We start from the raw sequence: 23425 nt of genomic DNA, 5'->3' as shown, positions 1-23425 counted from the left end.
CCGACGAAACATTCTATTTAAAATAAGCCACGAAAGCCAGAAATACACGACGGCGTAAAAACACGAGATTTTTACTTGTACCAATGAAATTCGTCACGGAAATCGCGTACAGGTATCACAAAGTACCTCGGAGCCGGTGTTTATTGTACAAACGAGCAGAAATTCTTTTGAGCGCGCGAAAACATCGAGCGGAATTTTTTGGTGGGGTTCTCGATTGAATTTCGATGGCGTTTCGATTCAATACCGGCTCGAGTCATCGTCGCGACCGATGCTGATTGCCTTCGCCAGCACCCCCGCAGGGCTTCCAGGTGCTCTCTGGGAACAGCTGCCGGTGGCGCACGAGCCTCCAGCAAACGATACCGTGATTGATCAATTTTTAAAAAGCAATGTTCCTAATTGAACGTCCGACCCGTTTCGAACACACGTATTATTCCCACGAAAGGCATCCGTCAGGCCGCCTTAGTCATCGAAAGGTGTGTCCACGGTTCGATCCAAACGCCTGACGCTAGAATTCGCTCCTGTTCGAGAATTCAAACCCCTTCTAGTACCGAGACCCCCGTATTAACGCTTGAATCACCACAGAAGTCACAATATTACATACTTCACGGTATTATAATTGTACTTAATTTGAATTACTAATGTACACTGAACTACTTTATGATTTTGTTTTTAATTTCTGGGTTTCGAATTCAAACACTTCTGTCTTAAATGGTGCTTTTAATAAATCGATATCAATTGCTGTTCACCGACGACGCGGTCGTTACTTATCGGAAACGTGAGAAATTTATTTTTGGAAAATTACTTCGAAGCTGTCTTGCATTCGGAACATTAATCGCAGTGCACGTATTTTATACAGTATCAAATGTTTCTTTTATGCAGTGCATCATTTGAGATCTGCGTATTTATTTTTGCTCTCAGGGGCCGCGATACCATTTCAGATGTTTCGAATGCACATTTTAGTTAAGTATATTTAAGTAGACAATCACATAATTTTACCGCCGTCCGAATCGTAAAAGGCATAGGGAAAAGTTTCTAAATGCGGGTGTTTATATCCGCCAAGTGCAATAAATGGTAATGGTTCACTCGTATTCGTATTATAATAACAATCAATTAAAATATGGCACGTCATAAAAATTATAAAGTAAATGAAACATATACGGCATATATAACTATACTTTTCAAAGATACCTGGTCACATATTCTGAAAATCTTACTTTTTGGTGTTCAATGGATCTAGCGTAAATCTTCTCAGGAAAGAATGTTTTTATAATGAAATAATATTGCTTCTGTAAGTTAGCAGTTACATTATTAAAAAATGAAGACGCATGGCTTCAAAAGATTGAAATTTCTATTTAAAGTAGCATATAGGATTTGAAGAGCTAACGCGTTTCTTTCAAAGTTTCGCCTTTCAATCTCGAACGTTCTCGTACGGTATTATTCGACAGATAGGCCGATAGCAGAGTCATCAATTTGGGACCTTTCGATGACGATAGTGCGCGATTTTTAATCTATGTATGAATTTAATGGACGAGAATCTATCGATCATGCCTGGTATGCAATTAGTCCGGGAACAGTTCGTACGAATCAGCTTTGTCCGCGTGACATAGGGTACGATAGTTTCATTCCCGTCATAGCAGGGACCGTATAGTGATATTTGTAATTAACACAATTTCATAGATATCTATGCTCGTCGATAGCCATCGATGCGAACACACGTTGTGCATAAACGTGGAGCGATTTCATCGGTATTATCTGACGCACGGTACTATTATATTTCATGGAAAATGCTTAAAAGTATTAAAACTGCTAATGATCGAGACGGATACATTAGACTGTCGGTATTCATTTATGAATAATACCGGTGGGCTTGTGGTTTATCATGAATGACGGAGCCAAAGAACTAATGACTCAAGTCACGTTCCCCTTCTTGTGAGAAACAAAAAGCGTTGTAGTTTACTATGCATCTGTCGTTTACTGAGCAAATTTAATGTTAAGATAATTAAAATTTAAGTTCATTTATACTAACTTTATGATTTATTTCGCTTGTATAAGATTACATTTCAAGACGTAAATAAACATGTTCGAAAATGTGACTTACGTCACTTAAATGAACCAGACTCATAACTTAAACTTATAACTTACTCATAACTTAAACTTATAACTCACTCATAACTTGAAAGAACCAAAGGATTATTGTCAATTTTACACGGAACTAACTAAACTTCCAATAGCTTCGTTTCACTTCGCTTTGGTTCAATACAATTTGCTAACTTTGTTTCAAAAACCTACATTGAGGGTAAAATAAATATATAATGTTTAAGACGAAAATAACGATTCAGAGGACGATGCAATTATACAACTACTGCCTCATTAAACTTTTGTGAATATTCGTTCCAGATAAAACAGAAAACTGACCATTAAACTGCGGATTTTTGTACCACTTCGCATTGACACATTTAACTGTACGGCAATGAAAAGAGTGGAAAAATTTCGTTCATTAACTAACCGCTTCTTTGTGATGAAAATAATGTTTACCGAAAATTTACACAAACCATAATTGCTTTAAACTCCAAATTCCACAGTTGGTAACAGACTTTTATCTACAATCACATTACCGAAATGCTATTACTACTAATAAACTCTCGGTAAATTATTCTATTCATCTTTTCTAATAATCTATTCTCCTTAGAATACATGATTAAAGAAGCTGCTGTGATTATTTTTTAAATTGTAAAATGAAGAAACATCGGAGTAACAGAAGTAAAATCACTATGATTCTAAATGAATATCTCATACTATTAACTTCGCTTTCAATTTAGGTAAGATTTTTTCAAATTTTCAATCGTTTCAAATGACCAACGTAATCTCAACGACAACGGGAGTGCCGTCAAATAAGTATCCGTCGACAAATGAACAATCTTGTCTAGGAACAGCAAAGCCATTAACTCATCCAAGAGACGACTGATCGTTTGAGGAGGCTACGATATCGGGGCCGGTCGACGAAAGCTCTCGTTTTACGTGCAGTTATTTCATAACAGGAGTCATTAGCATTCACCTGCGTTAATTAACGGAAGTTCTACGGTACGTGTACCGCGGGCTGCATCGGCTACGGCGCGAGAGAGAGGGTGGGCACGTGATAATGCGCGATATATGCCTCTGCAGAGTCCCTTGTGCTTTTTCCCTCTTCTGGCTTGCATCGTCGATGCTCACGCGGCGTGTAACTGCAAATTATCCACGGGCTTTTAGCCGTAGTTCTGGCGTAGATGTACCGTGAAATCGACACAACCACACCCACGGATGCCGCAAGAAACATTGACATCGCGGCGGGACAAAGGGGCGCGAGATCGCTGCATATTCTAAAGATCAAGGGGGGGTAGCAAAGTAGTATCTTTCCCGTCTCGCGCGAGCCAGCTTCGATTCCATCTTGCGTGGGTGTGTTGGGCAACCTCACCGACGGCCGCTGCGCCAATGGGAGTTCCACGCACACCTATTCGATCGCCGTGCACTTAACACCACCCAGCTCTAATGCCATTCTCTCGTCACGACCGTCCATCCTTGAGAGACAACGGACGTGCCAGATGTGCCTAAAGCCTCATCCAACGATAGCCAAAATCCTGGCAGGACGAGACGATATTCCTGTGCGCTTAGATATCCGCGCGTAGAATCGTGTGTTCGTTTTCCCAATTGTAACACTGTCTCATGAATGACGAATTGCCGTCTGCTATTCAAACGAATGCTACACGCAAGAACAATCAAGTATTACTTAGCAGCTGATATACGGATAAAGATTAATCATGCCCCTCCGTGCCCTGAAGATGGTTTGCATTAAGATTTTCATTGCATGGATACGATATTGATTCCAGAACACCTTTTTTCTATATCCAAATGTAGAATTGATCTGACGGTATCAATACTCGGTAGATTAAATGATTCACATAGGTTTTACCACTTTCATTTGTTTGTAGATTAGTTGTCCCACGGGAAAATATTTCGTACAGGCATGGCGTATCAAGGGTTCTAATAGCTGATGAATCAAATTTAACTGATCCCTCTCAATTTGGGAAAAATAATAAACCACCTCCGGGTTGCATCAGCTCAGCTTCTATGCGCATTTCTATTGTCATTAATGAGCTTCATATAATTTCTTCTGTACATTGAAGACAGAATTTTGAAATGCAGCTGATGCTCATCGATCGGAGTAACGATTATAAAAAAAAAACATTATTATAGCATGAGCAAAGGTTTTCCATAGCCCTTGCAAGTTGGTGGCTCATAACAAACCGCCTTTCGCCGTAGAAATCCGACGATCGCTTTCTGGCAATACCTGGAGTACACTGGAGCCTGTAAATCCCATATATCCAATTAGATTCGTATAATCCCTGCATGTTAGCAGAGGGTGTCTCCACCCCCTACTCCACGGTGGCCGGCTGTCTCGCTTCTGCTGCCGTTTCTCTCGCAGGTAACGCGTTGCTACGTGTGCGTCGGAGGCGCAAGCGCGCATCGCGCTCTAATGCTAAAGTACTAATTTATGGGCACATATGAGATGGCTATAGCGTGCTTTACCGCGCCAGGAAAGGGACTGTAGCTGGTGGAACAGGGCGACGGGAAGTGGTGGGGGTGTAGAGCGAGGGTATATCGGAGAACACAGGGGTGGGCTTTGCATGCGATATCAATAAATCAAGTCCCCGGGACCCCGGCAGCTTAGGGGGCCACTACGTGGCCAGAATCAACAGCTCATAACGTTGGCTAATAGCTACTCGCCGTGGGGTCGAAGATATTGTCGTAACGCCCAGGGACATCTTAACATCCGAGCGCCGAATTTCTCGCGCGGAAAAGTCCGACTGCTTTCGGTCCAATGGCTTCGCCCTCTTCTTTGATGCTCCAATGCATCGGAATCTCGGTGACCTTCTGTCTTCATTGCATGCCGTGGAAGCGGCATAGTTGCAACGAAACGCCGTGACTTTCAAATATCTATTAGGCAGTCCCATACATTCGCGATGCTTATTATTCTTTAACACTGTAACTGCAGTGTCAGCCATGTATGAGTGACAGAATTACTTGATGAGATTTGTAAATTAATTTTTACGGCAATCTATTATATGGAAAGGATCTTTTACTATTACAAGGCTGCGAAGCCAATTATTGTAGAGAACCAATCGCCGTGCCTTTGGTTTGTCTTCGGACACGATTCATTTTTCATTCAATTTCTGTATTCAAAAATAAACGAAATGAAAGAATAAAAACATTTAATATATCTCATTCGATTAACGTAAAGGTGATCATGTCCGAAAGCAAACCAACGGCACAGTAATTGGTCACTTCAGAGTACTCAATACCGTCACCCTCTGATAGCTACTCTATGGTGAACTTAATTGAAAAGTTTATTCAGTCAAATAAAAATTGAAAAATCTTAATTCGATTAAATAAAACACTTTAGCTTCATAAAAGTTTTCATGTCATGCAGCCAAAGTGTTAAATATCTGTTAGATATCTACCGAACAGTGCAGAATCTGGTAGATCTGCGAGATCAAACTTTCCTCTACGAAATCAATGAATCCATTATCTGCGCATATAGGACGATAAAACACTTTGTCCGTACATGGCACAAATATTGTTTGCGGCAATTGTTGCTGTATTTCTTTCGTGATACTTGTGCAGCATGTTCACTAATTTTTTCTCTGATATGCCTTCTGTAGAATAATCGTTTCTTTGCTCTCTTATTATTCCGGGTTTTGTAAAATACACCGCGAAAGGTATAAACATATTCGCAGCACCAAGCAATAGCAAAATTTTGGAAAACATTTGGCTTCTCTGTCATTTAAAAAAATCCAATTTAGATTTTGGTAGTTAATACCGTTTTCCAAGTGGTTTTAAGTATACTGTTACCGCTGTACGTACTACAACAGTGTTTCGCTGCTATGCACTTCGGAAATTTCGTTCTGACAAACATTTCGAGCCAACATCCGTGCGACAGGGTCCTGGCTAGGTGAATTCTGAATTGGTAAATTGACACATTGCAGGTATGGTTTCAAAATCGACGGGCGAAGTGGAAGAAGCGGAAGAAGACAACCCAAGTGTTCCGGAGCTCGGGTCCATTGCTGCCCTCCCATAGTTTGCCGCCATTCGGCACGATGACCCCCGATCTGTGCAGCGCCGGGATGTTCCACGGACCTGCCGAGAGATGGGCAATGGGAACAGGTCAGGCAGGCAGGCAGGCAGGCAGGCAGGCTGGCAGGGTGGCAGGCGTCGACGATTCCCGTGATTTACATATGTCAATGATCCCGAAACGGCACGGCATCGCCAGGGATATCACCTGCGGCGGAACTTCAATCACTTTCGTTGTGTCCCGGGAGACGTGACTATTAATTGCCCTTCATAAAATTCAGAGCCGCGTTCCGGTCCGCTCTCCGAGGAACAACAGGATCATTTGAAAACAACAAATTGCTCGATTTTACTTTAATTAGATTCAATTCCAGCCGTCATCCCCGCGACTTCATTACGGCGCGGTGCAGCGCGACGCGACGCGACGCGACGCGTCGGTTCCGCCCGTCGGACGGGGCAATGGTGTCTTTAAACATGTCGTAGAGAAAGTTTCGACAACGGTCCGAATCTAATTTAATTCCGCGCGACGACGGCAATCGGGGCAATTTCAATTAAACCGCTCGTATCATCATTTCCGCTGCCCTCTTTTCCGTAGCTCTGGACCGGTCTGGTATATCGACACGGCCGACCATGCTGGTTTAATCGAAACCGCTTGTTTTACAGGTCTTGGACAACTGGGGCAGGGAGGCATGGGAATGAGCGGTTTCGGGCAACTTGGTCAGCAAAGCGCGGGGAGCTTCGGCTCCGGCATGGGTCTCGGTAATTCTGGCCTCCCGATCAGCAGTCCATCGCAGACCGTCTATCAAGCTAGTTATGGGCTAAATTCCCTTGGTAAGTCTATCCTGAACATAGATTAACGTTGCTCAACACACGAACGATCACTATTCTCCGAGCTCTCGATTATTCACATCGTCTCTATCGAGTGCGGCATTTTTATCGAGTCCTTCTTAGAAATGTGCGAATATAATTCGACAGTCTGATAGATTAATTAAACCATTGCTCGATCCCGTATAAACTCGTCGTCTCCGAAGAGTACGATTGATCATTGATTATCCGCAAATTAGAGGTAAATGTGCGCTAATAAGTAGATATCTCGATTTTTAGCTGCGGTGAGGAAATAGCTGATATTTATACAATTTTACTAGGACGATACAGTTGCTAGAGTGAAATCATTGATGAGACTTTATTTACTGTGTCTTCGGTCACAGCAGCCATGTGATCTTGATACTCAAGTTCTGTGACGAGGCGAGATTATCAGCATCGGTTTTCCTCAATTGTCTTGCTCGCCGATTGCTTCTTAATTAATCTCAATCTTGTACGAAACACATCAATTATATCGTAGCGAATACGTAAACGAAAACAAAATTAGGTTATTTATGGAAAAAAATGAAACAATAATTTTTGTTTGTACAATTAGCGAACGATGGCAGTTAATTTTGACATTATACACTGCTTTAATCAAAGAATTACAGTGAATAATATCTTTTAAATCCCATAACTCATTTTATAAAGCTATTTTTAACTAAAACTATCTTCTTTTCCACATTTTCTGAAATATAAACTTTCCACGTTTCCAAAATGCTGCTGTTGTATTCAAAAGTATAAAGGTCTCCCTAAATGTATTGTTCTTTCTTGAAATAATATTTACTACACTGACAAAGATGAATATGAAATGCCTGTCGAAATTGATAGATGTGTGCAGGACATATTTTGCCATCACGCGAATTAGGCTTAAGTCATTATTTGCAAAAATCAAATTCTATAATGCAAACAAGATATCGTATACTGAAAGATAAAAACTACGCACCTCCAAACGATAATACCCTTCTGTTATACATTTCGTGTCAAATGAATACAATAATTAGACTCACATTCTTCATCGATAAACATTCGCGCTTTAGAAAGTTTGAGCATAGTCCATTAGTTTTAATTGAATTTGAATACAATAAGATGTTTTCTCGTACGAAATGAGCTAGCTCCACCAATGTCTCTTGATATGTGAAAAGCGAAACAAGCTATAATAAAATATAACTATTAGAACAATCGTTTTTTAAATAAAGGAGTTTTCATGAAAAACAATACAAAAATGTTTTTAAATAGAACAAAAGTATGTGAGATATCCATGAGTTACTTACATCAGTTTCAAGTTTAATTAGTGTGATCAATAATAGCACGTAGTGCCATTGAAATGTCACACGTTTGTAGCAGTGAATCCATTGAACTCTATTTTCTAGGATTTTTTTCACGCAAGCCAGCTCGAATATCATGAATGATGGCTTAAATGTTGTCTCTTAAGTTAATTAAATTTCATGGATTATTGTTAAAGATTTAACCTCAGCAAAAAAGTCTGAGAACTTTAAATTACGCGATTAAGACGGCCAACTGACAACATCATTTTTTGAAACAATCATTTTGCGAACTTTCGCTTCAGTAAATTGATTGTTTTAGTCGTTGTATGACATGTCACGATATCTCTAATAATAAATTTGAAGAATTTGTGAATGTTGTTCGAGTATATATTTTTTTATGATTAAATGGCAGAACGTAATAAATAAAAGTCTGCAAAGAAATAGAAACTATATATCAAATACATGTATACAAGCACTATTAAAACATGTAGCATCTCTACTGAAAAACTGTTGGTAGCAGGATAAATGGATAACAGAATAGATGAATTACGGGCAAGCAATGTACATATATTATATCCATATTATTCGCACAGCTTCATTGCTTTAGAATCGAAAATTTTATCAAGAACTAACCATTCCTGTCGTTACACGTGTATTTCTCATACGTTGCAATTAGGCACGTGGCGTCATTATCTCAAGATCAACGTCGATCTTCCTACTTTGCTTCTTACTGAGTAGTAAGAGAGCGTTCGAATTCATCAAAGGAGAGTACAAACTATCGAGTAGCGAACTATTGGAAGAGAATACTGTATAAAATTTTCCGCGTAAGGCGATAGTTTGCATAATGATAAGAAAACTATGAAGAGATAAATCGTGGTTTGGATCGGTCGGGTGTCAGCTGGGAAACGGACCTTTAGGAGAGGAAGATTTTCTATGTCCGACGGAGACGAGGTATTAACGCGGCGCAGAAACGCAGACGCTTATAGTCGGTTCGATAATCGTCTTGCCAAACTTTTGGACCGTGGCCCCCCTGAAGAAGACGGTGTGCAAACAGTATCGAGGAACCCGGTGCCTCTTTGACGAAGTCGTTAAACGTTACGGTGCATTATCGCTCGAAGGGGTTATGCGCCTGCATGCAAGGAATTTGAGACAGAAACATAAACTCCGTCCTCTCGTCTGTTTACGCAGGCAAACACCGAGCCTGGTCTCGCACCTAGGTGCGAGATCTTTCGCTGTATGTTTACCATAACATCCCGATGCAACCTGTCTTGGTTGAGTTACGCTTCACCTTATCCGGGGGGACCTTGTACCTTCGACGGTGTCCGACGATGAGGCGTGTGTGAAATTCTTTGTCTCACGAAATTCTGTTCGCCGTTCGCTCGCTTAGGCTGTTTCGACCTCAAAGCCATGAATGGTTACAGTGGAAACCTTCTCCGAGAAACACAGTCGCGAACCCGCCGGGAGAGAATAAGAAACATGAGAGAGACGTCCATCGGCTTTTCGTGTATTAGCGTGAAATCACCAGAAGAAGAAGAACCGTACGAAAAAAGAGACGTTTAGTTTCAGAAACGTCGGAGTTCGTTGATCCGAGCCCCAGAAGAAAAACCGCGTCTCCCGAAGAAAACTCGTAATCGAACGTTCGATAATTGATTAGAGAAATATCCATTTTGATCGGCCAAACTTGATAAAGTTCTTAAAAACCGAGCTTCGACGCGATCGACATTATGCATGACCTAAAAACATCGTAACGGATACCGATAAATGCATATTGACACGTAGAAATGGATTAATCCGGCACCGTCATTTTCCGAGGTCAACAACTCTTTTTTTCCCATTCGTTCTGGAATTTTAGCATCATGGCCGCATGTCCGAACGCTTATTTATAATGGAGTTTTTTTGGAGCGTCTGACGGATAATGGAAAAAGCGATATCGGTGACGAAAGGAACTGCGGTCTAAATAGATGCTAAATTGGCGACGGGAAGATGATACGACGAGATTTTCTTCGAAAAACGCGATCCGGACACTTCTTCAGGGGAAATTCTAGTGCAAAGTGCGTGTGGTTTTTGCAAAAATACTACGACACCTTTTTTGCAGTTAAATTGACAAATTTTATTGGCTGTATCTCAACGATGTTTTAAAATTTTTTGGAACAGAAGAATGTTAAAATTAGTGACACTGCATGCTTTCAAACATAGTCATTTTATAAAAGGTTGTCTCACGATATCCATAACTTCGGACATTCTGGTCTGTCTGAAGTATATACTTTGAAATTTGATTACTGTTAAACTTCGAAAAACGTAAAATACAAAGAATAACAATTTTGGTTAATTCTAGACAGGTATTTAAAAGTTTCGAGTAAATTGGTCAACTAGATTGCGAAATAGCGCGAACACCGTACTAAAAAACATAGCATTAAGAAAAATGCTTTTAAAATTTGTATATCGATAATGATATAATTAATATTAATTTCGTTAATTTTAAGAGTTTGCGCGTAAGGTACCACAAATGTATTTTTGCAACTATATCTTTTAAGAATGTGCAAACAGGTTGATTTTTTCAAAAGTTCACACTAGAATATCCCCATAACTAATCTCAAATTTCTTTAATGAGAATACTATGATAATTTTGTTATTGCAATTTTTTAAAGCAAACGTGCGGACTTATTTTCAGTACGATAGAGAAACCTAATGACGATGTTTCGTTCAACTGAAGTTTCAAAATTCAGAAAATCTAGAATATATTAAAAAGTGTTATGGATAGTTTCGTCATCAAAGTATCGGACCTCATTGAATTACATCGAGCGAGTAATGATTGTTTGAAAATATCTTTAAAATCCGTAAGTGAAAAGGCCTCGTTTTGAATTTTATATTCTGCATATCGATTTTCGCTACCGCGTCACGATATAATTGCAAATACTACATTTTCTTTCTGCACAATGAACATTCGCAGTCTTCGTAACCGTCTACTTATTCTATGAATTTTAGCGAACCACGTCTATTAACCAGTTAACTATTTCTAGCGAGTATACTCGTTATGAAGAAATGGCAAGATTTTGTATTATGCGTATACTCGTCAATAACATTTAACAGGTTAAATGAAGTATATAAATAAATGTTGATAATAAAATTGAAGAATAAAACAGCAATTTCATTACTACTTAATTCTATATCACAATAGCTACGCGTACACTTTTCAAAGAGATTGCAACTGCTAACTGGTTGAGCGTGATATTTACGTTTGTAAGTATCGAATATCTCTGAAAGCTATGACAATTAACTGCGGTTAACAGCGTAAAAATCTAGCTGTTAGAACAATCGCTCCTAAACTGATCGGATCGATCGAATGCCCTGTCCAGCCGAAGTCGATGGTGTTAGGGGTTCAGGTTAATGGCGAAACCGCCATTGGGTGTAGCACAGTTTCACAATGTCCGCGCGCGAACACGGACGTGTCTGAAACGCGAACACTTACATGTTTACACACGTAACACGTACAAGGTGTCAATTATCACGTATTATCGCCGCGGGGCAGGTAGCGTCAGCCGAAAAGAAAAAATCGCCGTTCCGCAGCCGCGATTTACCGACCGCACGGTTCGTGTGGACTCGGTTTAAGGCAGACGCCAATACCCAGTCCAGCCTGACACCGTAGTCAGTTATCCGCTTTTACTTGTCCGGTAATGCCTACGACAAACACCTTTTAGAGCAGCGCCTTATTTTTCGGTTTTCGATGATGATTAGCATCGACCAGTAGCGCGACCGTGGTTTGCCGGTCTTCAAGTCGATTACGGAATTCTATTTTGTTTATCCTCGTTCGCCAACGTTCGCAAACAGATTTCTATGAGGTGTGAATTAACCAGGGTCCGAAAAATGCCCGATTTTCGGGTCGCGCGCGACGATACGCCCTCAAAACGGGGATACGCCTAGTTTTGGAAATTAAATTTGCTCTCTAGACCGTTCACACTCAGTTAAAACGCGAGGAACGCGGACAAAATTATTTTACAAGTTACATCGTTCCCAGTTACATCGTTATTGTTTCATTAGTTCCACAGTTACATTCGATATCTTAATTTACTTTTGTTTCTAGATTTCAATAACAGAATGATCATGTATCAATTCAGAAGAAATGTATAACATTCATATTTTGCAGATCATGCATGAAATCTGCGTCATGAGCCTGTCTCGTTATACTCTACGGGGTTAATTCGAACCTCGTGAATGTTATTAAGATTTTCTATGAACGGTAATCTCGATATTGACCAGATATATTGTCACGAATTATGTTCTATCAATTTAAAATCTGTATACAGTACTCGAATTTTACGAATTTCAATTTGGGTATAAGTTGCGTCAATTTGGAGTTTAAATTTTAGACAATATCATCATTAAGTCTTCCAGCGTCACTTTGACTTTGACGAATGTATTACTTTATGATTTGAGTAGGCTCTCACGGGGTGTATGTGTTTGGTAGTAATGCTCCAGCGAGTTCAATCCATCTTTTTAAATATAAATTAATTTAGACACAAAGTGAGATTTTATTGTAGATAATGTTGATGATCAAATTAATCTTCAAATGCACTATTTATAAAGAGGTTAACCTATTTAATTTTTTAAATTTTTAGTCCCCATGTACTATTAACATTCTACAAGTTTTTTGTGGAAATCAACGACGATTAATATACAACACAATTTAAGTGATAAAAACTTAACAATTTTTGTAGATGCTATGTGCACAAAAGAAACGTTATTTTCTTCTTGTAAGAATCTCAGTTTATTACATATTTAATACAGCTTAATCCGCATTTTATGGCCTTTCAATTCACTATACGTCTACTCGAATCATAGGACACTATAGAGCATAGAATACTATCTCTCAAACTTTTTTGACTGGTAACCCCTTTCCACAGTCTCTGACGTTCAACACTTCTTTCAACACATTATCCCCATAATGAACGTTACCAAATCCGATTGCAATCAAACATTTAATTTTTTAATCTGTGTCTCTCTATGCAAACTCAGAGTTTCCGCCAGTAGTTTATAAAGCAGTGGCTACAATTTCATTTTCAATTTTGAGGATTCAATTGTGTCCATAAAAATGTATGCGGCACCAAAATTTATTAACCCCCGTACCAGACACTATGTAAAATCGTTTCTGCACAAGTAAAATTGCAGATGTACAACTTTTTTCGAAATTTTTTATTATAAGTACTAAGAGGATTTGGTAAACAGACTATAAATCGCGGGGTTTTCGGGTGAAATTAACCGGCAAGGATCAGCGAAGGAAACGTTGCGGGATCACGCTCGTCGACGCCATTATCTATTCCATTGTTCCGTGTAGCCCGCTAAAAGGGGCGGTCGTAGTCCTCCGCAAACTTGTGCTTTCGCCGCGTTGCCGCCATAAAAAGATCCCTTTTCCCCGTTGTTTCTCGGCAGGACCACCAACGTGGCGCACGGAGAAGCGGAAACGACTTTACGACACCCGGTAGCGCGCACCCCACGCACTTTGTGAGCCTACCGTATTAATATCTCCAGTGAAGAAAGGAAACGGTCGGAGGCGCACCTGCAGTATCGCGGCTGTAAATTGCCCTTTCGCTACCTGTTCCGCTGAAGGGATTCATGCCTGACTATTCGACGCATAGCATGAACAGTGTTAGATCGACGATAGCCTCGAACGTCTTCAGAATCCACTGTTCGAGCCTGTGCCGCCGGTCCAGCGTTTACACAGCGTAACGTTTGCAAATAAACAACCCTCTAACCTGTAACTGGTGGTTCAGGATTTAATTATTGTTCTCGTCCTTCTTCGACCATTTTTTCGTAGATGTCGATGACTTCCAAACAGTTCGCTCAGCGATGTTTGCCTTCCGTGTTTTCTTGTACACAATTGAATTAGCTCTGCCGCGCTTCTCAATTCTCTTGTAAATTTTAGAAAACTTTGCCATGATCAAAACTTTACTCCTTATCCCATCTGGCATTTCACAAAATTTGAACGCTCGCATATTAGATGTACGAATTACTTCATAGTCTTCAACAATTAACTTCTTTTGTTCATCATTAATTTTAAGCTTCGTTAAACACTCCCTTCATTAAGCTAATCAATGTTAACTTATATTTTCTGTCAGTTGTCCGTAAATAAATAAAAACGTTTTGAGGGAAGGGTATGTCTCTTGCACCAGATAACTAAAATAGTCAGGACCGAGTTGTCTAACAACGAATCATCTTCCGAAACGCTCTTGTAAACGCACAATATACTATTGCGTAATTTTGATGAAACTTCACACATGTGTTCATTAAATTTACTTAAGAATTTAGCCACATTTGCCATTTGTATAAATAAATAAATATCGTATTTTTGGGTTCATAAGTATCTTTGAGACCTTTGTCAGAAAATCATGTTTTCCTCAGTATTATAAAATATGATTTTTTCAAAAAACTTTTCGCGTAAATTGGCTCGAAAATACGGTTCAACTTTCATAGATACTACTTCTGGATAGTATTTGTTGTTTGCGATTTGTAGACACTTATGTAAAAGTGCAAGTTGCGTACTTGTGCAAAGTTATAAATTTATCAAAAAGACAAAAAATGAAAATATTTAATAAGGTAATTGGAAACAGCTGTTGTTTGCGAACAACAGCAGTTTATATTTATCGAAGAACATTTTTTTATTTGGTTTATTTTTTAATATAAAATCAAAAACAAATCAAACGCATAGAGACTAGTCACTTCACACCAACCGGCTCCACAGCCATACTTTTGTAAATAATGAGTGTGAACGAAATCGCTCGGACACATATCTTTCTTGTTCAAGATTCCACTGTGCTTCTTTCTTTATCGGTAGAGAATCGTAGACAAACGATAGCGCAAAATGATGTATGAAATTCCGTGAACTTTCGTGTTTGCAGGGGGTGTTCACGTGTCAGCGTCCCGAGGCTCCCCTCCGGAAGGCTCGAGCGTGGGCGGCGGTCAGGGTGGTGGGCTCGGCTCGTCCTTGAACTGCGGCCAGGGTTCGCCAGGGACGACTTCCGGTAGCGGAGGTGGCGGCGGAGTTTCCTGCGTGGCCGCCGACGTGAACGCGACGGAGGCGTCGGATTGGAGAGGCGCCCATAGTATCGCGGCGTTGAGGCGTCGCGCCTCGGACGCGTCGCAACAGTACAGTCCACAGCCGCCGCCGCCCGCAGGACCACCGCAATACGGCCACGATCTAGAGTACAATTCCGTTTACTAAGGTGCTTCGATTTACGCCGGTAAATTAACTCTGCGATAAGTTTCGTCGTGACGCACACCGGGAGAATGGTCCTCCCGTGGACGGGGGTTCTGAGTGGTCAATATGCAGGCCAGCGAATGCAAGTGACGAAGGGGATGGTAACAGTGCTCATTCGGAACAAGCCGATTCCTCGGCGATTTCAACCGTCGACAGCATCGCGATATAGAATTCTGTCTACCTGTTCGTTGGTACCGATACCAAGGTCGGAATCTCGCGTGGGAGAAGAGGAATCGCCGAAGATTTTACCGTTACACCGACCAACTGTGCATACGAAGACAGTCCGGTTTCTATTTAGAGGATAAATAGATCTGGTAACTCGTGGAAACCGCAACTGTAGCATGTCGTTAGTAACTCAGGATTGCAGGCAGCTGTGGCGACAACGAAATTTTCTTGTTTCTTTTACGATTATTACAAAAGATTTCAACTTCTTGAATTCGATAGCGAGGACGCAGTTCTGACGACGACATGCTATGCAGAGTGGATGTTTGATTAGAAGAAGACGAGCCTACGGGAAGAACGAAGAATTCTTGTCGCCGTATGCTGTATAACGTTGGAAGGGTGTGATGGTTACTTCATACGACCACGCAACAATCTAACATCGATACCGATCGAACAGTTTCCCGCCACTCGTGTACTTGCGACGTTTTAACCGAAGATTTTTCATTCGTAGGAGTAACGTTGCTTTGGCCACGCTTCGGAACGATTACTTGAATTTTGGAGATACTTTGCGATTTCACGATTGTTTCGTTTTTCTCATCGCAACCGTAAGCAGACGACGATCGACGACTTTACTTCAGTAAGATTCACGCATCGCGTACGATGTAACGAAAAGTATACGACAAGTTATTATAGTATTACGTATGTAAATATAGGGAAAAATTGGCGTACACAGATACATTATAGATTACGATTAATATTATTAAGTTTTGCATACGAAACGGCCGATTACTTTTATCTCGGCCAATTTAATAACGTGCGCGTAAACGTATGCACACGACCCGTAACCGACCGCTTTCGGAGAACCTCGATTCAGTTTTTCATTTCTTCCGCGACCTTATTTATACGAGAGCCAAAGGAAACCGCGTCCCGACGATTTCCCGCGCGCCGATTTTAACTGTATTTGATCCTCGTTCAGGCGGACTAATCACTGTTCAACGATCGCATTAAGCTTTAATAACTATAAACGACAAGTTGTATAAGTTAAATCACTGACGAGGGAACACGCCGATGCGGCATCCGCAAACTTCTCTGACACTTTGCCGAAAAGCAGCTCTTGGAAAATTATTTTGTACCGGAAATAGTTTACGTCGAAACGAGTGAAAACATCTCTTGCAATAACTTGGAGACTGTCATAGTTAATATAATTACTATTTATTTATTTATATTTTAGTGGTAAGCATTGGAAAGTAAGAATCTGCTTACACGGTTTGATTCCTTATTTAAATATACACAGTTTTTCCCTGAACAGTGTTCTTTCTTCTCCAGAAGTTTCCAAACTAAAGCAAATATGCCTTCTGATTATACGGTAAATATTTATCGTGGTACTGTTTTTCGTCAATGTTTCATCGAAATCTGCGGATATTGGTTCGGTAGAGTCTCTTTCAAGGAAAAGAAGCTAGTCTTTCTTTGTTCGGCTTTGTACTTCGAGCACGAACTGGCTCGACTCTCGCGAAACGAAACGGAAGCCTCCTGATAGGGCTGATAGCGCGTTAATCCTCATCCAGCCGATCCCGGGTCAATTGTGACCCATGGTTTGATTGTAGCGAAGAGGGTCGATTTTTAAAAGCTTTTTTTAAAACGTTCCTTTCTTCTGCGTATCATGGGCGTCGTTAGATAATATTTTGTATCGAAAAACGTGTGCAATTGGTCAATAATGACCCGGTATTGACCGGTGTTGAAGGTTAACGCTAGAAGAACCGAGCGGTCGAAGTGACTGAATTTGATTTTAACCTATATATTATAAAAAAAAACCTAACGAAACTTCAATTAACAGAGATGTTATTTGCAAGTAGAGCGTGAATGCAAAAATGCTAATTATTACTTAGTTGTATAAACATCGGTGAACCGCTAAACTGAAAATTTTTGTTAATAAAAGAATACACATTCAAATTTCCACTTTTTTATATGTAGAATCTATTTGGCATGAGATAACCTCGCATCCTTCACCGCGTCTATGTAATTAATGGAATTAATTTATCTACAGAAACACGTTCGTGTCTTTAATAATTATGAATACAAAAGATTTGCAACAATTCGTTTCGATATCTCTGGTGATTCTAGTGTTAAGGAAGTTTCGCTCGCCTCGAGGAAGGCAGTGCGTGCGCCGTCGAGTCTTGCATGAAAGAAAACCAGTACTTTGTGTAATTAATGCGCAAGTTAGCACCTCCGTATATTCCTAAATAACTCCCGTATAGGATGCTATAAATATAGATTGTTCCGTTGTTGTACACCGAGGCGTAACATTTTGTAAATAGAGATACACGTCTAATATTAACGAAGAAATTGAATATCGTAAGCGACTATCCCTCAATTACGGACGAACATGAACGAACTAACGCGAAGTATACTTGGACATTGTGATATTTTGGGCCCCGCTGCCGCACAGTTTTTGTGTCTATGAACAGCGTCGAGCCGCGCGCATGATATTGCAAAGGAACCATGAGCGGTACCGGTAGCAGTGATCCGCGACGATCGATTATTCTAGTTACGAATTTACGATGATAGTCTTAGGTAAAAGTTAGTGATAAAACCATGGGATTAATGATATGCAGTTGTCAGTGTATTATTACGAAACGTATACGATTTTTAATGTACAAACGAAAAGTATGGTGTAGACGTCGTGGGGAGACGATATGTTTCACAGAACTTCATCCTGCTGGTGCGACTTGTGTTCGGGATGAAACGATTTGTACTTGGACTGACTCGAACCCCATTCTCCTCGTTTATCGTTCTTTTCTCGCACTATCTGCTCGTTTTTCTCGCGCATTACGTTCTCTACACGTTTACGTTCAATACGCAAGGAGGAGCCTGGCGATATCCGGTGATACTAATCAACGAATTGAATACAATTTTGTGGGAACTAAAAGAATGAATGTAGCAATCACTACGGTAAACTTTAACTTTTCAATTTCGGTTTCGATAAGTGAATTATTATGCCTTTAAGGACTCTTAATGGGTTAATGCTCAGCAATTAACAAGTTAAAACATCTAATTTCTTGATTCGGGATACAGTAGTTCCTTATAATTTTTTTCAGGAACAAGAGTCTATAATTGCGAATAAAAATTACACGTTTTCGAAGGCCTTGCGACATACAATTAACTGTCTGCATTTAAAGATTAATTTTTGTACTAATACTATTCATGACCGAAACCAATTGATCGAAGTCGTAAATATCATTTTTGAAAGAATTATTTCGTTGTACATTGAAATCGAGAATTATTATTGCATATATTTTATATAACATGATAAAAGAGTCAACTATGTTGCGGCAAAATATTAATAAATAGCATATTGTCTATCATTATCAACAGACTATAAAGGCATTTAAATAGCCTAACAGAGCATTAGAACATTTTTTGATGCTTCTGACAAGTAGAATAGGAAATTGAACCTTCCTTCGCGTACACATTCGTTTTTATATAGTATTCTATTCATATATAGATAAATACGTTGTTTGTAAAATATTTTCCCGATCAGATATACGAACAAAAATAAGAGTGGACATTTGACTAATTTGATTAAACACTGTTTGCCAAAAGTGCACATTAATTGTATCAAATCTATTTATGGTTGTTCATGCGATGGTTAACAGTAATCGTACCATAACCAGTTAAATAACCGGTTCTACAGTTATTGAAATTACGAAGATAGTTTCACCAGATGTCATTAAATAAATTTATTCAATAGAACACATGTTGATATAAAAAATGCAAGATTCTAAACAAACTTAATTTTGTACCTTTAATGGGGCAATCAATTTTTTTAGCACTCTGTACAATTCGTGTTAATATATTATCCTCAACAAAGGTTCATGACCCATGATCTGTTTGTATGACACGAATTCACTTTTGATTTTGTCAGTAAATACTTAAAGTCTATTGACAAAATTCGTCGTTTTAATATTATCATGAAGTATCGAAATATCAGCGGCAATAACAAGCTTGATTACACCAATAATCGCAGGTCCTCCACGCGTGGTCTTATCAGTTTACTTTCACCTAGCTATTTACAATATTTATAAGCAATGAAGCACTACAATATTTACCGTACGATCGGACAGTGCGAGCAACGATGAGGTGTCAGCCGAAATTGCGGCATATTCCCGTCGAATGCGCGAAGGATAATAATATTTATTTATCATCTCCATGCGTGGATGAACAATATTCCCTTCAACCGAACCTCTGTCGTATTGTCGCGGTAGCTGTCAGACGAATTATATAATTGCGCGAATTTTTCTTTCCCCCATCTACGCATTTTTCAGTGCGGACGTTCCGTTTAGGCCAGCATGTTTACGATATCAGGTGAATGTAATTGGCAGAATGTGTCGTGAAAGAATGGACTGACTTTTATCGCATCTCTAACACAGATCATTATTGTCGATGACCTTACTTAGTGATAAATAGAAGAATTTTAATTTTTATCGTTGTATAGTTGTGTATAGAGGACAACTAAGTGTGTAAAATAAATCATTATCAAAAAGCCAAACGTCTCGCCGACCGTTGCTCGACTCGACTGAATGCCGACGATGGTACAAACACATAGTATTTTATTTGAATATATACATTTTCATATACACTGATACAAGTATCATATTTATAGCAACATACAGAACATATTCGAACGATTAACTTAAGTATTTTCATTTATGGACTAGATTACATCGTCGAAATGTTGAATCAAATCACAGAACTTAATAGAGGAACTGAAACAGGACGCTTGGAAGTTTGTCTTCAGGTACTATTTAAAATACTGTCTTCGTGGAACACATTCGAAGTACGCCAGTCCCTTAAAGCTTAGAACATTAACGAGTATATAATATAACGACAGTTACATTATTTTGTTCCGGATGAAACGTAGATTCAATAAGGTTTCTTCTTATATCTTTAAGAGGATATGTCACGGTTTTACAATATATAATTGAATAATAGAATTTATAATCGGATATTGACAGATATCATCGTATATACCACAAGTTTTGTCACTTTCCAAATATCGCTTTGCAAGGCCATTATTATCAGGTAAGTTATAATATTTCTCGAGATGTATCTTGCAAATGTTGAACGAAATGTCGTTACATTTATCTTATATTCTTAGGTAATATAACAAATAAGATAGTCTCTCTTATGTTTTATCATTGGAACAAAAATGATCCCTCGTAATTCGAAAACATTAAAATTTAAGTAATCGAGTCTTGCTAAGAATAAAATATTATTTTCGATAAAATCGTCTGAAAAAAAACTACAACACAAAAATAACGGCAGTTTCTTAAAAATACTATTCGCAAGAGCCTCTCAACCTCAAATATTATTTTAAAATACACATAAACATATACATACATACATAAGTACATACATACATGTATATGTACATATTTTTAATATAATTCACGTATATCATCTCTTAAGGGCGAGGAAAACGTGTTAATACTTCTTCAGATTGAAATACTTCAAACGTACGACAAGAATATTTTCTCTATAATCGAAGTGAACCAAGTTGAATGAGAGAATTAGCAGATTCTTAACGGAACCGGCAACGTCAGTGCTTTTCGTTCGATCATTATAAAGTCGCCTGAACGGTACAAATATATTTTTTTATTCTATTGAAGTAACTGCATATACCTAAACTGAACAAGCGACGCTTAAGCATTAGAAGGCAACAAGTTGCGAGACGTTCATTGCACAGGATACACAAAATTATGTGTAAAGACCATTGCATCGATAAACGTTTGTAGAAATTTTTATTCTACTGGAATATATTCTATTTACCACGAGGAAGAAAAGTGCAAACAAATATGTGCAGAAGTCAAACCTTTCACTTAAAAAACGACGCGGAACCTTCGTCTTCGGTCGAACGCAAAGTCTATGTTGACTTCTACGCATAATTTTTATAGGCCCTGTACATGTGAACCTCGCGATCGAAAAGTATGGTCGTGCAGCGCACCGACGTTCCGAATTTGAATCTGCACGCACAGGAGGCAAGTGAAACGGTAAGTAAACTGAACGGGTAACGTTTCAAATTTTATAGCTGAACGTTCGTTTGTATTAAATGACCCTCATGAGGCTGTTTTCCGGATGTTCATCCTCTGAAGTTTCCGGTTCCGTGTTCAATTTACTAAAGTCTCGCGGATTTGGTCGTTTCTCGAATATCTTGAAACCCTTGCCTCTTCTGCCTTCCAAGAGGCTCGACAGTTTAAAGATTTCCCGCCTCTCCGTTTCCCAGTGCATTCTTTTCCGCATTATCAACAAACATCCTGTTTGCGAAAATAAACGAAATTAGAAAATTCGTACCGTGCCAGGACGAGTTTGTGTATCGGTATATTCGCACGAAGTAGCAGTTGCGTCAACACTAGCTTTAAACGTGGCAGAGTCTATGGCTTGGTAGAATTCTAAGCGGCGTGCAATATATCTCTTGGAATTGAATACTTACATGACTCGTTCATAGCTATGTAAACAGGATAATACGCAGGACAATAACCGTATGCATCGTTGCAATGAGAACACGTATATATTTGCTTTTACAAGAGATGCACATGTAAATAAATAAAAAATCACGAACAAGAGGTAGAGCGGAAGGATGCAATGTTCTGCGAACCAAGTACTCGCGAGAAATGGTCTGAAATAATTTCTAGGAAGACGCGATCCGCGATATACTTTTCTTTAGCATAAAGTACGAAGTACGATAACAAAATTATAAATAATGTATACGTTTACTCTTGCGCAGTCACTGGGAGTTGTAAATAATATTTACACAGTAAGTACATGTATTGCCAAGTATTCTACTTCTTTAAATGGGAGTCAAGCGAAATAGATGGATTGTCAGTTGATATGTAGCTGTAACAAGAGGGACACCTTCGCATAAATTCAAAGAATAAATATATCTATTTAATATCAGTATCGAGAACTCATAAATGCAATCGCAACAAGAAATAAAATCTTGTTGTACTGGCACTGCCCTAAATATAGTCCTTGCATAAACATTCAAAAGATCAGTCTGTTGGAAAATAAATAATTACTTACTGAAATGATAAAAATAGCAATGGGGGTGCATGAAACACATGCAAAGCCAGTACAAAAGCCTGTCAATGATTTTACAACGTAAAAATCGACAGTCTCGAAGGAAATTTTTCAAACGGCCTGTAAATGTCGCTCGTCCTTCCATCCTGTAGCAGCCATAGAAGAAATTATGATTTACTAAAATAACACACGAAAGACCAAGAAAATCGACTACTTCCGAGATCACTACCGAAAAACGTTGGGTTTCGACTAAGCTAATCGACATGCGTGCACAACTATTAGTTAACAACTCAAAATTAGTCAAATGAATACTCTTATTCGACTAGTTTTGAGAATTCGACAGCAGATTCATCATACTGAAACGATCTACCTCTTTTCTGACATCTTGCTACAACTGCAGCAATTGCTACACAGAGGGCAATAAAAATGACTGCTGCTGTAACAAGGGATAAGACTAATGTTGCTGTTGTAGTACCTCCAATGGAAGGATCGTTAGTGTTACTGTCCGTTAAAGTTGTCAGTTCATGACGCGCTTTCGTCGTTATCACTGTCTTTCCAGTATGTACGGATGCATTGATATCTGGGAAAAAAGCGTATTTATAATTTGCAGTTCCAAGGTTAAAATTAAGTCGAGTTCTACAAGTCCACACAATTTTTTATGATCACTTGGCAGCATAGTGGCCAATGTACGTACAAAGTACTGCAG

At 39.2% G+C, this 23425-nt stretch overlaps 2 protein-coding genes across 2 annotated transcripts in view; one reads left to right on the top strand and one right to left on the bottom strand.

Moving 5' to 3' along the window:
• Otp (orthopedia homeobox) overlaps window positions 1–15707 on the top strand; it is a 45901-nt gene extending 30194 nt beyond the window's left edge. The window contains exons 4-6 of the mRNA XM_078192488.1: window positions 6021–6198; window positions 6766–6933; window positions 15125–15707. Coding sequence (XP_078048614.1) covers window positions 6021–6198; window positions 6766–6933; window positions 15125–15447 — 669 coding nt within the window. The 3' untranslated portion in view covers window positions 15448–15707. The remainder of the gene's footprint in view (window positions 1–6020; window positions 6199–6765; window positions 6934–15124) is intronic.
• A 4533-nt stretch (window positions 15708–20240) lies between these two features.
• LOC144475473 (uncharacterized) overlaps window positions 20241–23425 on the bottom strand; it is a 6405-nt gene continuing 3220 nt past the window's right edge. The window contains exons 2-3 of the mRNA XM_078191426.1: window positions 23090–23355; window positions 20241–21956 (exon numbers count right to left, since the gene is read on the bottom strand). Of these exons, the coding sequence (XP_078047552.1) occupies window positions 21748–21956; window positions 23090–23355 (475 nt within the window). The 3' untranslated portion in view covers window positions 20241–21747. The remainder of the gene's footprint in view (window positions 21957–23089; window positions 23356–23425) is intronic.

Source organism: Augochlora pura, chromosome 10 (genome assembly GCF_028453695.1).
Source record: "Augochlora pura isolate Apur16 chromosome 10, APUR_v2.2.1, whole genome shotgun sequence".
NCBI classification, from domain to species: domain Eukaryota; kingdom Metazoa; phylum Arthropoda; class Insecta; order Hymenoptera; family Halictidae; genus Augochlora; species Augochlora pura.
The sequence above is the reverse complement of the archived record's forward strand: the minus strand, read 5'-3'. Positions and strand labels throughout refer to the sequence as shown.